Source organism: Pelobates fuscus, chromosome 3 (genome assembly GCF_036172605.1).
Source record: "Pelobates fuscus isolate aPelFus1 chromosome 3, aPelFus1.pri, whole genome shotgun sequence".
NCBI classification, from domain to species: domain Eukaryota; kingdom Metazoa; phylum Chordata; class Amphibia; order Anura; family Pelobatidae; genus Pelobates; species Pelobates fuscus.
Genome location: NC_086319.1, coordinates 387,375,683 through 387,392,425, shown reverse-complemented (window position 1 = coordinate 387,392,425; position 16,743 = coordinate 387,375,683). Strand labels below are relative to the sequence as shown.

Here is a 16,743-nt window from a genome sequence, read left to right as displayed (position 1 = left end):
GTTAATTAGGGGATTTCCCAAGATTCAGTGGGTGTAGCATTAAGGGCAGATTGCCCACAGTAAAGATGGCCGCTAGGTGTGCTGCCCGCTCACGGAAGTTCCGGTTGGTGACGTCACGCTGCGCAGGGCGGTCTAGGTCAGCTGATCTCAGTGCTCGGTAGCTCAGTTGGAAGCTGATCGGTGAGCTGCTGTGAGGATGGTGTCTCTGCTGTGCTGCGGGCCCAAGCTGGCCGCCTGCGGGATCGTACTCAGTGTGTGGGGAGTCATCATGCTGGTAATATAATATGTATTATTTACTGACCCCCAAACCCCCCATTATAATATCTATTATTTACTGACCCCCCCATTATAATATCTGTTATTTACTGACTCCCCCAAACCCTCCATTATAATATCTAATATTTACTGATCCCCAAACCCTGCCTATCCTGTGTATAATAATGACACCCCAAACCCTGCCTATAATAATGACACCCCAAACCCTGCCTATAATAATGACACCCCAAACCCTGCCTATAATAATGACACCCCAAACCCTGCCTATAATAATGACACCCCAAACCCTGCCTATAATAATGACACCCCAAACCCTGCCTATAATAATGACACCCCAAACCCTGCCTATAATAATGACACCCCAAACCCTGCCTATAATAATGACACCCCAAACCCTGCCTATAATAATGACACCCCAAACCCTGCCTATAATAATGACACCCCAAACCCTCCTTATCCTGTATATGATAATGATACCCCAAATCCTCCATTAAAATATCTATTATTTACTGATCCCCCAAACCCTGCTTTAGTCTGTGTATAATAATGACACCCCAAACCCTGCTTTAGTCTGTGTATAATAATGACACCCCAAACCCTGCCTTAGTCTGTGTATAATAATGACACCCCAAACCCTGCCTTAGTCTGTGTATAATAATGACACCCCAAACCCTGCTTTAGTCTGTGTATAATAATGACACCCCAAACCCTGCCTTAGTCTGTGTATAATAATGACACCCCAAACCCTGCCTTAGTCTGTGTATAATAATGACACCCCAAACCCTGCCTTAGTCTGTGTATAATAATGACACCCCAAACCCTGCCTTATCCTGTGTTTTATTTACTGACCTCACAACCTTTACCCCATGTTTTATACAGACACCCAAAACCCAATCCGGTTTTATTTACTGACTCTAAAATCTTTACCCAACGTGTTTTGTTTCCTGACCCCCAAACGTCACATATACTGTTTATTTCCTGACCCTGTCTCCTGATCTCTGCCACCTATTGTATCCAATGCTCTCTGAATACCCTTTGACCTTACCAATGACCTAACCCAATACCCTTTGACCTCCTCATCTACTTCATTATTAGCATTTGTATAATGCAAACATATTCCACAGCACCTTACATAGAAAGCATATATTTTAGAGGTGATCCAATACCCTCTGGTCTACCTAAACCAATATCTCACGCTAATACCGTCTTACCTACCCAACTACCTAACCATATATCTCCTATCACATACCCTCTGACCTCCACACCACCTAACTCAATATCGTCTGCTTTCCCACTGCCCTCTGATGTGTACAGCATATTTACTAGTCTTATACCCACCTAACTCATACTAGTTTGCCTGCTTTCCCACTCAGGTTTGTTACCCCAAATTATGTCCTGTTATTTGTCACATTGTGTATCACATTGTGTATCACATTGTGTATCCTGTATTTCATTGTCTACACTTTGTGATCTGTGTAAGCCTTTTGCGCGTTGTCCTATGTGCCCTGTCTTTCCTCCGTGATATAAATACCCCTTGTGTCCTCTAGGTTATCCGTTATTCCCCTGTGTTATACCATCCCCATCTCATTCGAAGTTCACGCTTTATGTCAGAATAACTAAAATGGAAACGCTCCCAGTCACTTTTGTTTTCAGTTTGGCGATTGTGAGCTAGAATGTGACCACGGCAAATTCCTGAAAAGCCACATTTTAGTGCATTACCCAGCCGGTTTTAATTTTGTGCGTTCCTGTCTGTACTTTTTTACCATTTAAAAGTCCGACTAATATTTATATACTCTATCAGGGGTGGCCAAAAGGTAGATCCCCAGATGTTTTAAAACTACAGCTTCCATGATTCATTGCCATTGGAAAACATTTAGATGCATGCAATGAATCATGGGAGTAGAAGTTCTACAACATCTAGAGGTCTCCCTTTTGGGCACCCCCTGCTCTATATGGTCTGTAATCTGCATGAATCTGCTAAAATACACACAATCTGTGTAACATCTTATCAGCTTTTAAATAAGCATCTATACTCTGTGTGTGCAAATACAGCAGCAATTCGGGGACCGTCAACTGTGCTCAGTTTTGTTACTACCAATATTGTTACGGTAGAGAGGTTTTGTGCATTTCTCAAAAGCATATTCTTAAATTAGAGGGGCAAAGGTTTAAAAATATCAGGAAGTATTACTTTACTGAGAGGGTAGTGGATGCATGGAATAGCCTTCCAGCTGAAGTGGTAGAGGTTAACACAGTAAAGGAGTTTAAGCATGCGTGGGATAGGCATAAGGCTATCCTAACTATCAGATAAGGTATTTAGAAAACTGGGCAGACTAGATTGGCCGAATGGTTCTTATCTGCCGTCACATTTCTATGTTTCTCTCCTTTCAGTCTGTGGCACAGCATGGGTTAATATGAAGTGTGGAACATCCTCTTTATTAATTCCCCTTTGTATGCCTGCTTCTCCTTTTCATGACCAGTCTCGTGATCAGAAGTAGCAGGGATGTGCGCGTGGTATTTTGCTTGTCAGAGTACGTGTGTTGACTGTATACATAGCATGATTACGGTGTGTGCATGTGTTCTGTTTACAGGTAAACGCACTGCCCTTAGCAAGGTTATGGTAAAAAAAGATTGCTTGGCCTGGCTAAGGCTGGTATAAAGCGCTGTGTGTTTGATCTGAAAGGACAGAACTGCAATATTCAGAATCTAGCCACCTCCTGCTGTCCTCCATAGAGTTATTCAGGGAACCTTTGCCAATTAAGTTTGTTTGGGAAACAATAGACTCTCACAGATACAAAGATCTAAAGCAGCAGGACTATTGGTTTAGCTCCAGAGCTGGATGTAGGGAGAACGAAATCAGTCATATAGGTAACCGCTCCTTCTTAAAGGGACGCTGTAGGTGCTATAACCATTTAATATCATTGAGTCCTCTGGCACTGCCCCTACATATTGTGGTAAACCAGTTTTGAACAGTTTAACACTGAATAGGTGGCTGGGGACTCTGCATTATTTTGTAGTGTGCTAAATAATGAATACAAGGTTTCTGCAATTTAAGTAATACGTAGGCTTAGTGAGCTTTGCCAATCATGACTGTCCTTTAACCCCTTAAGGACCAAACTTCTGGAATAAAAGGGAATCATGACATGTCACACATGTCATGTGTCCTTAAGGGGTTAAAAGGTCCCTCTAAGCATTATAACCTCTGCAGTGCAATGTTGTGGTTATGGTTCCAGATTCACAAATAATAATCTAAAGTGGACATTTCCTTTCAATACTAGATGTATCAATTGTCTGTAACATTGGATGGACATCATTGACTGGCTGAGGAGTGTCAGTTGACATGGAATTAATATCGCCTATTTGGAATGGGGAACCTCCACAATATCACAGGAAACACAACGGCCCCATGTTTATAAAAAAAATAAAAAATTATTTGTCTCCTTACCAAGGTCTTACCTGGCACATGCTGTAGTGGTTATTGTGCTTAGAGTTCCCTGTTAACTGTTTATGGCTGTGCTGAGCTTATTCCATAAATCTCTGCACATCTGTGCTTTTTTGAAGCAGGCGGGTTTTCCGGGAGAAGTTGTACAAGATGGTCAGTTAAACTATAATCCCCAGAATCCCTTGCTGTGTCGCTTTTCAGGATAGTGGATTCATAGTTAGAGGGAACCCTTATTTGAGTGAAGATCTGGGCCTGGTTTATGATTTTATTTGTTTAACTCTCTAAGACACTGTGCGACCTCTTGGGAGTGGCTGATATATGGTTTTGTTAAATAGCAAGCAAAGGTACATGTAAAATTGATATACGTTTAGTAACTGAGCAGGTTAAGTAAAACCCCCTTTTCCATGCCATACTTATCTATTTTCCGGTTGATCATTTTTATTGCTATGGAAAATAGTGTCATCTTGTTAGATGAGAGTTGCCGTTTAGTATTTACATGCTGGAGGGAAGAATTTTAATTAACTGATCAAGGCTGTGTCTAAAGGATTCCTGATAGAATTATAAACAGATTTCATTCCTGGATGGGATAGTCTATGAATCTTACATTTGTGTATTGACTAATGTCATGGAGAAGTGGAATATGATTGGTCTGGCAACCCTACACTGGGGCTAGTGGACCTACATATCACCCACCTCTGCAGTGATTGTTTCCATGGTCCTAACATACTCTGTGTATATATCCTCACATTTTCCAATGATTTCCTGCAGGCAATTACAACTTAGTAGTAGTTTTGTAGCTCTACAATAGGAAAAACTATTTAAATAAAACATCTTTGACCTGCCCGAATGCAATCAGTGATTGACACACTAGGATACATGAAACCCTACGTACTCACATTGTATCTCAAGCTGAGCTCACTTCTATAATGAAAACGGGAAAAAAAAAAAAACTAGGCATAACCAATGTTCTATAAGTCCTGACCTACATGTCCTGTAAATATATATGAGTTTCTGGTAGTTTGACGCACTGGCGTACCTACCACGGCTCCAGTGGTCTCAGCTGTGACTGGGCTCGTCACTTCAAGGGGGGACCCTGTTGCCCTGCAAGCGCTGTGCTGCTCACCTCCTGCCAATCGCCACGGCTGACAGGAAGTGCTCACTGAGAGAGCACTTCCCATCAGAGGTGTACCGTGGCAGTCAGGAACAGGAGGGGAGGTAATGGCAATAATGGGAGGAGCTAGGGGAAATAGACACATTGAGGCGGGGGAGGCTAGAAGATGACATGACTGTATTTGATTTAATGTAGATTTTTGTACATGGAAAAAATAAGACATCCCCTGAAAATAAGCCCTTATTGGTCTTTTGGAGCAAAAATTAATATAAGACCCAGCCTTATTTTAGGGTAAATAAGGTGTATGTGAGCGCACCAGGATTGGCGGAGATGTTCTAAATGCGAAGGTTAGGTCAATGCAGATTTGTGCTGGCTAACTTGATAGCATATATAGGTCGACATGGAAAGTATTCTGCCTCTGAATGTGTGGTGTTTTAAGAAGCTTTCCTCACATTCTGGATTAGGAACACCGTAGCACTTTAACTGTAGGACGTTCTCTGCTTACTGACAAACTAGCTAAATAAATATATGGAATTAATGCCATTCAGAGGGTTCCAGAGGCATCATACGTTTGGGATGGAAAGCCAGGATGTCCTCAGAACCCCAACATGGCATTATTCATATTATACAAACGTTTCATAATATTTTTTCACTTGTATAACATGATTCATTATTTTTATAAGCTGGAACGATAAGGATTGTTCGGTCATTTAAAATATCTAATCCTATCATAGTTGCTTCTCTTACATGCCTTGGTGGGATTCACAGTCCTTTTTCCGATGGTTAAGATGCTGTAAAGAGAGACTTGCAGCCTCCAGCCTGTTCTCCTTTATCTCAATGGTGATAGGAAAGAAATAATTTTAGAAACTACAGTTTATAGTCTTTCATACTTTTCTAGAGGAATATAGAATCATCGATGTTCTGCCAATAAAACTTAAATGGAGCTCCCTGGTTTGGAAAGAGCTGATACTTTCTAAGCAAGGTCGATCAGATAGTCAGTTGACATTGTAACGGAGCTCCAATATCCAGACTGGATATCTCCGCTGATTTTCCCCTCTAACTGGAAGTAAAGCATGTGTTTATAGCCCAAGTTCCCAGACAGGAGTTGATACATAGTGTTTGGGGAGAACAACAACCTTTATTGGAAACAATGCGAGTTTATATACACAGAAAAGCAGCATGGGGTCTCCAGCAAAGGTATAGATGATCTCGCCCTGGCACCTTTTGTGTCTGGGAGAGGATTGTGACATCCACCGGTTAAGTTAATTATCTCCCAGACACAAAGAAGCCTCACAACAAAATAAACCCCCAAAATAACAATTTAACAGTGAAGAACCCCCACACATTATATATCCCCAGATAGTCTGTAATGGAGCGCTTGGAAAATAGCGCCCTGATCCATGGAGCATAGCAGAGCCAGAAACGCCACTTGTTCAACGTTTGTGTGTATTCTGCAGTTGGCATGCCAAAGGCGCCGGCGGTCTGGGTGCTTAAGAGTTGGTTCTTCCACAACTCTATAATAAAATAAGCACACAACATGAAAACACATCCCCAGACAGGTCTCAATTACCCAAGTGTATTGTTCAAATATTAGCCGGATCGGAGTTGTCAAGCCCGAGAAATTATTGAATACGTTTTTGACTGGGCGTTGGGCAAATCTCTATCCAATCTGGAGTTCCAGACTGGTTGTAACTAAGTGCTGGTCTTTAAACTGGGGCTCCTGCGGTTATGGAAAAGGGGTCTCCCCCAGCTCTTGCTTAGCGTTCATCACCTTTCCTCCAAATAGCACTATCTTAGGTGTCTATAAAAGGAGGTAAAATGGGTTGTAAACTTGACTGGGCGGATGCTTAGGATAAGGCCGGGCCAGGGTTCCAGAGGATCAGAGATAGGGCCTGCTGACGGCAATGCGGCTGTTCCAGCTTCAAAGGACATGGCTACCAGTCAAGATGAGGGAGAGCTATAATGGAATACATAGGAGGGGGTAGAGGAGAGCCAAGGGAGTGATATAGTCTTTTAATTAAGCAGTATAATAAAGTCCTGCACCAGTAATCCATGGAAATATGCAGACTCTGCCATAGACTTTATGATAAATAATACATTTGTTGTTTAAAAACCTGTAAAACACATGTGTACCTGTTGTGAAAGAGTCCATATCATGGAGTACGCATACTAGTGCTAACCTTGTCACTGAAGAATTACTTATGTAGTAAATTATTTACTTGTTCAAGGTACACTATAGGTACCCAGACCACTTCAGCTCATTAAAGTGGTTTGGGTGCAGTGTCCCAAGTCCTTCTACCCTGTAAAGGTAATTATCACAGTTTTAGGAAACTGCAGTAATTACTTTAAGGGGTTATCTTCACCTCTAGTGGCTGTCAACCAGACACTAGCAGAGGGGCGGGCACACACACCCCAAATATCGATTCCAGCACTATATTCCTGACACTATATAGTGTTCCTTTAATGTAACTGTTCTCTGTGTGACACCATTTTGCATGTATTGGTTCCGATTTAAAAAAAATGCAGTATATCTATATTATGTGTTTCAGGTACTCCTGGGAATCTTTTTCAATGTCCACTCTGCTGTCCTGATTGAAGACGTCCCCTTCGTAGAAGACGACCTGTTTACTGAGTAAGTGTAACATTTTAATGACCATATCTTCTTCTCTTCCATCTTCTGCTCATTATTGTAAGCCTGATGACTTTCTTTTTTTTTTACAGTCCTAAACCTCCCACCAAGCTGTATGGTCTCTATGAGCAAGTTTCCTATAACTGTTTCATCGCAGCTGCACTCTATGTCATCCTTGGAGGCTTCTCTTTCTGCCAGGTTAGGCTTAACAAGAGGAAAGAATACATGGTACGCTGAGCAGTCTGAGATGAAGTCTTACCCTAACTGGAATCCCCACTCCCACCCACCATGAAACCAGCATCCCCAGACAGTGGACTGTGACACAGATACTGTAATAAAGAGGGTTTATCTTAAGCTGAGGCTACCACACACAGAAACTGTCCAACTGTTCCAAGAATAAATATGTGGTACGTGTAGGCAGGAGTTCTTTCCTCTGATTACTGTTCCCAGATAAGGCTTTCACGGCCAGTAATGGCCTCCTATACAATCCAAAAAGGAAATAAATCCTCTCGAATTACCAAGTGTCACCCTGAGACGACATTCAGCTCTACCCCACCTGAATCCGGTTTACATTTTATAAAGAAGCCAAATGGAAGATGCTAAGCTCTAGAACAAATACATAAGACACAGTCACAAGTAATTAAAGTTATTTTCCTTGCAGACAATTCCCTTTAAAAAAAAAAAAGAACAAACTCATTGTGGCCATTCCAAAAGATTTTTTCTCTTCAAAAAACACCAATCGGTTTTACTGCAAAATAGTTGATGTGGTGTGTACGATACGAAGTCGCCAGATGTGTTTAATGACCGTTACATCTTGGGAAGGCCTCTATGTTTTATGAGAGGTTGACCAGGATGCAGTTCAGAGTCTTCATAAACATTAGTGGCGATGTCCCAAACTATAAAATGAATATCTGATATTAAGGAAGTGGTACACTGATGGCAGGTACCTTCAGGTGGTAGGTCTGAAACTTAGGGTTTAGCAACTTTAAGAAAATATAGATCTGTGCTTTAGATCAGTGTTTTGGTATCAGATTTTTCTGGGACCCACCAACAGCTTGAGTTTTGGAGATATGCCTTCTGTGTTATAGGTGTAACAATGAAAATGGCTTGTAATAGGCATATCTTGAAAATCTGCCCTGTTAGGGAGTCCCAAGGAAAGGTTTTAGGAATGGTGCTCTACAGGGCATCTTCATTGGATTCATTAGAAACTCACCAAAATATATCTATGTATTCCTTATTTAAAATGTTATGTGCCGCCTCTAAAATACATAATGTAGATGGCTAACAGATAAATTGCCACTGGGACCATCCTGTCTATTGCTGCTAACCTTTCCTCACAGCTTCCACGTCCAGACTGTCCGTTTTTGTCTCTGCCAGTAGTGACTAGATCCTTCTGTATTGTCTAATGCTGGGACCTAATCGTATTTATGATGTGATTAAAGTAAAATATTGTGTGACCTCTAAGTGTCCTTCACTCAGTCATGATTGTATACTCCAAATATCCCTTTGTAAATAGGCAGAATGTCTATGCTAATTTTATGAATTGGCCTAGCAATACTGCTTTGTCTCCATCAATACACCTGGACATTGCACAGCTACACCAAGAGCTCTGATGAAGATTCTGTATCAAGAAGTGCATCAGGTAGGCCTTACCCTCCTTCCAATATACACTTAAAAATAATGACACAAACTGTGGTGGTAATTTTTCTCAAAGGTACACAACTACATTTGTTCTGGTGAGTATAGTCAGCCCCTTCAGGCTTTTTGCGGTAAACACTATTTTCCAGAGAAAAGGCGGTGTTTACATTACAGCATAGGAATACTTCCACTGGCCACTCCTCAAATGGCTACTAGAGGTGCTTCTGGGGCAGTGCTGCAAATTGTGCATCACTCCTATTCAGTGTCTCCACCCTCTGCATGGAGATACTGAACTTTCCTCATAGAAATGCATTGATTCAGTGCATCTCTGTGAGGAGATGCTGATTGGCCAGGGCAGTGTTGGTTTTGCTTCTTTAGCTGAGATCATCACTTCTGATAATGTCAGCCAAGAAGGTAGATCAGGGGAAGAGCCAACACCAGCAGACTGGAATAAAGGTAAGATTTTACTATATTTAGGGGAGCAAGGAGTGGCTAGATAGTGTTTTTAACACTATACGATATGGAATACGTTTTAATATTTCTGAAGCTATAGTGTTCCTTGTCCAGACAAAGCAGAGTTTTTCATGCTCTGGGCTATTTTCACACAAGTGACCCCTGTGAACACTTCATATAATTTTGTGGCTACTTTTTCTAATGGATAGTAAGAATTATGGTAAAGGTAGGTGTTTTAATTGGTATGTGCCTGCTCTCTTTTGCATCATTTCATGCAACGCTCGATTGATTGATTCCTCCACATCATGCAAGTCAACATGTCACCTTCGAAGTGACTTTCCAAAAAGCACCAACACCACACAAGTGACAATGCTTCTTGAAAGATAAACTCTAAGCACCTTTATGTAGTGGTTTTGGTGCATGCTGTCCCTTACCTTTGGCACTGTAAAACGATGCTGTTTCTGAGAAGTTGCCATGTGTAGATCGCGCCACTAGAAGCTGTCAGACAGGCACTCTCTCAAGTCCTTCCAAAATCAAAGGTCTGCACATTCTTTGTCATCACACACAGAACAATACCAAAGCTGACTAGGGCTGCCGGTAGAGAAGCAGTGAATACAGTGTATGAAAAGGATTGGATGTACACTCTTGGACTTCGATTAGAATGACAGCACAGCAAGCTTCCAAGTGGAATCTCTCTCTGCCTGACTTTAATTTTTAACCCCTTAAGGACACATGTCATGTGTGACATGTCATGATTCCCTTTTATTCCATTAGTTTGGTCCTTAAGGGGTTAAAGGGGGTGGCGTAATCTAGAACCGTAAAAAACAAAACAAAAAACAATTTTTAACCTTATAGTGTGTGACATCAACATAAATCAATTGCAAAATATAAAATAAACAGTTTTTTGTTTTTGTTAAAACTGACACCTGGGGGCGCCAAAGTAGCATGTTAAACTGACCTAAAGTGAGTTTGTTCACGGGGTTCTGGAGCTGCAGACGAGTTCCCTTATGTTCTATGAAACACAATGAAATAAAGACAAAAAAAAGCTGTTCTAATAAGAATGGTTATACCATGCAAATAGTCCACAATTCTCGATTTATGAATAAACCTAACGGAAAAAAACTCTTCAATGAGCCTACACGACAACAGCATTTGGTAGATAAAACATTGTTTTACGTTTTATTGACATATAGAAACTTCTAGATTTTGAATGTTATCTAAATAAAGTAAAATTAATAACCCTGGGATAAATATGCATTAACTTCATTGCACACCAAATAGGAAATTAAATGGTATTTTTCCAATTAATCATTAGCCAAGTAACGAACAGGCTTGCTATTTTTACTATTTATTTAGGCTGGTGTTGGCATTAGTGATCGCTGATAGTCGGGTAATTTTGCGTGACTTATTTGATAAAATACGCACTCCAGCATTATACCTTTATGTCGTGCCTGCACACACCGCACAAAGGGTTAAAGTAATATGCATTGTATGCTCATTGTCCCAGATAGCTTTTTAAAACCAGTTCTTTATTGGGAAGGTGAAAATAGTTTCAATACGTATTATCTATTCACAATAGTAGTTATGGTGTCAGGAGTTCCTTGTTTCCCTCCCAGGGTAATTTCTTAAAACATTTCAGACTGGTTTGAGAACTTACCTCACTTTCTTGAATGCCCACACCGCATTCGGCTTGCTTACCCTGCAAGGTCCAATACAGGAATGCCCATTGAGTGGCTCTGCAAGACGAAGGCATTGATGCTATGGACTGGCCAGCCTGTTCCCCAGACCTGAATCCAATTGAGCACATCTGGGACATCATGTCTCGCTCCATCCACCAACGTCACATTGCACCACAGACTGTCCAGGAGTTGGCAGATGCTTTAGTCCAGGTCTGGGAGGAGATCCCTCAGGAGACCATCCGCCACCTCATCAGGAGCATGCACAGGTGTTGTAGGGAGGTCATACAGGTATGTGGAGGCCACACACACTACTGAGCCTCATTTTGACTTGTTTTAAGGACATCACATCAAAGTTGGATCAGCCTGTAGTGTGTTTTTCCACTTTAATTTTGAGTGTGACTACAAATCCAGACCTCCATGGGTTGAAAAATTTGATTTCCATTTTTTTTATTTTTGTGTGATTTTGTTGTCAGCACATTCAACTATGTAAATAACAAAGTATTTCAGAAGAATATTTAATTAATTCAGATCTAGGATGTGTTATTTTAGTGTTCCCTTTATTTTTTAGAGCAGTATATAATATAATGGATCCTATATATAACATACTATATAATATAACATACAATATAATATAATGGATCCTATATATAACATACTATATAATATAACACAAACTGCAAATATCCCGCACTCAATGTACCGGTCTTGTGCTTGCCTCGGTGCTGCCTCAGCCTTCAATATATACAGATGAAAAGAGTGCACTCGAAAGGTCTTCTTAGAGATATAAACAATTTATTGTGCCAAATTTCAAAGACATACAAGTCGACGTTTCAGTCCTCGTGGGACTTTTTTCAAGACAATGAAAGGCGGAAAAAAAGTGATTTAAATATACCTTACAGGTGATTTGATTGGAGAGTAAGTTATATGAAAGAGAGGCTGTGCAAATGTGAAAGTGATTACTCAACTTTGAAAATAGGGATTTAACCCCTTACGTGCCTAGTAAAAAGGCCTGGAAGTGTGTGTGGTTACGGCCAAGTGTCTAATGATCTGCACTCGCAGACATATTAAAATTCAAGGATAAGAGATATCGAAGCCACCTTAGATTAACTAAGAGTTCAGGAATCTATTTGTATATTTAAGCATCTATTGGAACAAATTTGTTAAACAAAGTTAAACAATACCTTACGATTGCTACATTTTTAAACACTAACATAAGGTGGCTCCGCTTTAAATTGGAATTCCAAGTGCCATGTGGTTGCAGACCTAATTATAGATACATTGTAAAAAAATTGTAGAAAATTTTTTTCAAAGTATATTTGAATAACCCTAGGGATACTATGTATATACTAACTTAAATGTATTGCAAATTAACGGCCATACAGTCTATGGAGTGTAGCAGGAGCATCAATAAGCTAACTTGGCTAAATAAGAATTAAAAATTAATATATGATTGATTTAACAAAAAGTCTCATGAGTTAATCACCAGTAGTGGTTTTTCTGTGACCTTTAGTACAGATATGTATCAGTAACTATTGTTTACGAGACTATGGCTTCTTTATCTTTTCGGGATGAAGCAGCTGAGTGGGTTGATTTCATTAAGTCCCCCCGGGGACAAAGTTCCTAATGTGAAGATCCAAAAGGCTTCTCTTTGAAGAAGTAGGACATCTCTGTCACCCCCCCTGCTCGGGGCCGGAACATGTTCAATGCCCATAAATTTCAATGTGGGCAGTGTATGCCCTATATCCAGAAAATGTTTGGCTATGGGGGTGGTTGCTATGCCGCTGGATAACGCAGTCCTGATGGTGGATCTGTGTCCCCTCATGCGCTCCCTGAGGTCATTAGACGTTTTGCCGATGTACATGAGTCCACATGGGCAGGTGATGCGGTAGACTACGTGTGTAGTGGTGCACGTGATCCTTTGCCGTATCCTGTATTCTTTACCTGAGCGAGGGTGGTAAAACGCTTTGCCCGGGGTCATACTATTGCAAGCCATGCACTTCAAACAATGATAACAGCCTGGACTTTGAACAGACTGATGCGCCATAGATGTATCTGTATGGACCAGATAGTCTCTCAGGTTCCTGTTTCTCCTATAGCTAATCATTGGGGTATTCTGGAATATCGTCGGTAGTGTCTTATCTTTTTTGAGAACCTCCCAGTTGTGTCTTATTTTCTGGGACATCTCACCCGATAGTGAATGGAACGTTTGGGGGAAGATCATTCTATTTTGGTTGCTTTTAATTTTGGGGCCATCAGTGTAGTTTTTGAGTGCTTTTGAGTATGCACACTCCAGCATCTGTCTTGGATATCCACGTTGTGAAAATTTTTCAAACATTTCTTGTACCTGGTTTGCTGTTTTCGTAGAGTCAGAGTTGTTCCTCAGTATTCTCATAAATTGAGATACCGGTAAAGATTTTATAAGGTTAGGTGGATGGTGACTACTGGCGTGTAGTAACGTATTACGGTCAGTTTCCTTTGCAAATAAAGTATACCCCAGCTTGTTATTTTCTATAAAGATACGAAGATCCAGGAAGTCGATTTGTTTGTTGTTAATTTGATGGGTAAATCTTACTGGTGAATCCAATTGATTCAGTGACCTTATCATGTCATGTAGACCTTGTTCCTCACCCGTCCATATGATGAACACGTCGTCGATATATCTCAGATATTTCAGAATATGATGACCATATTTTTGGAGAATGTGTACCTGTTCATATGCATGCATGTATGCATTAGCATACATGGGTGCCATAGGGGCACCCATCGATGTCCCGGATATTTGTATGTAGAATGCTTTTTCAAATCGAAAATAATTGAGTGTAAGACATAATTCCAATAATTCAAGTATATATTCAATCGGGGGCTCTATACGTTCTTGGTACTGTGTTAGTATTTGGCGCATCGCCTGGATTCCCTCCTCGTGGGGAATTATGGTGTATAAACTGCTTACGTCAATGGCTGCTAAGAAAACCCCTTGTGGGGGGAGTTCTATAGAATTCAAGGCTGCTATGACTTGCGCCGAGTCTTTGACATAGGTAGGTAGTGACATTACCGGTTTTTTAAATTTTGTGTCTAACCATTTTCCTATGGGTTCTAACAATCCCCCGATCGCCGATACTATCGGTCGTCCTGGTGGGCGTTCCAGGTTTTTATGAACCTTAGGCACTGTGTATATGATCGGGCACCGAGGGTGGGTTTCAAATAAGTACTCATATTCCGTAGTGGTGAGGTAACCTGCTTCTAACCCCCTTTGTAGTGTCTGTTGAACAACTTTACTGAATTCATAGGTGGGATCTATTAGCGTGTATTCATAGACTCTGGTATCCTTTAGTTGTTTAAGGATTTCCTCCTTATAGTCGTCGTATTGTTGGATGACTATAGCGCCCCCCTTGTCCGCTGGACGTATGGTAATGGACATATCTTTAGCCAGGCTGTTTAAGGCTTCCCTTTCATCTTTAGATAAATTCGGGCGTCTTTGGTTCCGGGCAGTTGTAACCTTCATTGTATCAAATTTTAACAATTGTGAAAATGTTTTTAATGTGGGGTTTAAGTTGGAGGGGTCAAAGGTACTTCTCATTTTAAACTTTTCGCTGTTCTCCTCAATTTGATGTTGTTGATTAGAATTTTCGAGGAGGGAATCCAGGCGATGCGCCAAATACTAACACAGTACCAAGAACGTATAGAGCCCCCGATTGAATATATACTTGAATTATTGGAATTATGTCTTACACTCAATTATTTTCGATTTGAAAAAGCATTCTACATACAAATATCCGGGACATCGATGGGTGCCCCTATGGCACCCATGTATGCTAATGCATACATGCATGCATATGAACAGGTACACATTCTCCAAAAATATGGTCATCATATTCTGAAATATCTGAGATATATCGACGACGTGTTCATCATATGGACGGGTGAGGAACAAGGTCTACATGACATGATAAGGTCACTGAATCAATTGGATTCACCAGTAAGATTTACCCATCAAATTAACAACAAACAAATCGACTTCCTGGATCTTCGTATCTTTATAGAAAATAACAAGCTGGGGTATACTTTATTTGCAAAGGAAACTGACCGTAATACGTTACTACACGCCAGTAGTCACCCTCCACCTAACCTTATAAAATCTTTACCGGTATCTCAATTTATGAGAATACTGAGGAACAACTCTGACTCTACGAAAACAGCAAACCAGGTACAAGAAATGTTTGAAAAATTTTCACAACGTGGATATCCAAGACAGATGCTGGAGTGTGCATACTCAAAAGCACTCAAAAACTACACTGATGGCCCCAAAATTAAAAGCAACCAAAATAGAATGATCTTCCCCCAAACGTTCCATTCACTATCGGGTGAGATGTCCCAGAAAATAAGACACAACTGGGAGGTTCTCAAAAAAGATAAGACACTACCGACGATATTCCAGAATACCCCAATGATTAGCTATAGGAGAAACAGGAACCTGAGAGACTATCTGGTCCATACAGATACATCTATGGCGCATCAGTCTGTTCAAAGTCCAGGCTGTTATCGTTGTTTGAAGTGCATGGCTTGCAATAGTATGACCCCGGGCAAAGCGTTTTACCACCCTCGCTCAGGTAAAGAATACAGGATACGGCAAAGGATCACGTGCACCACTACACACGTAGTCTACCGCATCACCTGCCCATGTGGACTCATGTACATCGGCAAAACGTCTAATGACCTCAGGGAGCGCATGAGGGGACACAGATCCACCATCAGGACTGCGTTATCCAGCGGCATAGCAACCACCCCCATAGCCAAACATTTTCTGGATATAGGGCATACACTGCCCACATTGAAATTTATGGGCATTGAACATGTTCCGGCCCCGAGCAGGGGGGGTGACAGAGATGTCCTACTTCTTCAAAGAGAAGCCTTTTGGATCTTCACATTAGGAACTTTGTCCCCGGGGGGACTTAATGAAATCAACCCACTCAGCTGCTTCATCCCGAAAAGATAAAGAAGCCATAGTCTCGTAAACAATAGTAACTGATACATATCTGTACTAAAGGTCACAGAAAAACCACTACTGGTGATTAACTCATGAGACTTTTTGTTAAATCAATCATATATTAATTTTTAATTCTTATTTAGCCAAGTTAGCTTATTGATGCTCCTGCTACACTCCATAGACTGTATGGCCGTTAATTTGCAATACATTTAAGTTAGTATATACATAGTATCCCTAGGGTTATTCAAATATACTTTGAAAATTTTTTTCTACAATTTTTCTACAATGTATCTATAATTAGGTCTGCAACCACATGGCACTTGGAATTCCAATTTAAAGCGGAGCCACCTTATGTTAGTGTTTAAAAATGTAGCAATCGTAAGGTATTGTTTAACTTTGTTTAACAAATTTGTTCCAATAGATGCTTAAATATACAAATAGATTCCTGAACTCTTAGTTAATCTAAGGTGGCTTCGATATCTCTTATCCTTGAATTTTAATATGTCTGCGAGTGCAGATCATTAGACACTTGGC

At 40.7% G+C, this 16,743-nt stretch overlaps 1 protein-coding gene across 2 annotated transcripts; it reads left to right on the top strand.

Moving 5' to 3' along the window:
* Window positions 1–118: 118 nt before the first annotated feature.
* RNASEK (ribonuclease K) lies at window positions 119–8,919 on the top strand. 2 transcript variants are annotated; one of them, XR_010090469.1, is made up of 4 exons: window positions 119–274; window positions 7,376–7,458; window positions 7,548–8,261; window positions 8,455–8,919. XR_010090469.1 is itself a non-coding variant. In XM_063449645.1 (3 exons), exons 1-3 carry the CDS (start codon window positions 197–199, stop codon window positions 7,690–7,692), a joined length of 306 nt encoding a protein of 101 aa, XP_063305715.1. In that variant the 5' UTR covers window positions 119–196; the 3' UTR covers window positions 7,693–8,919. The 2 variants fall into 2 exon arrangements, 1 of the variants encoding a protein (XP_063305715.1); XM_063449645.1 differs by having other exon boundaries at window positions 7,548–8,919.
* Window positions 8,920–16,743: the final 7,824 nt, after the last annotated feature.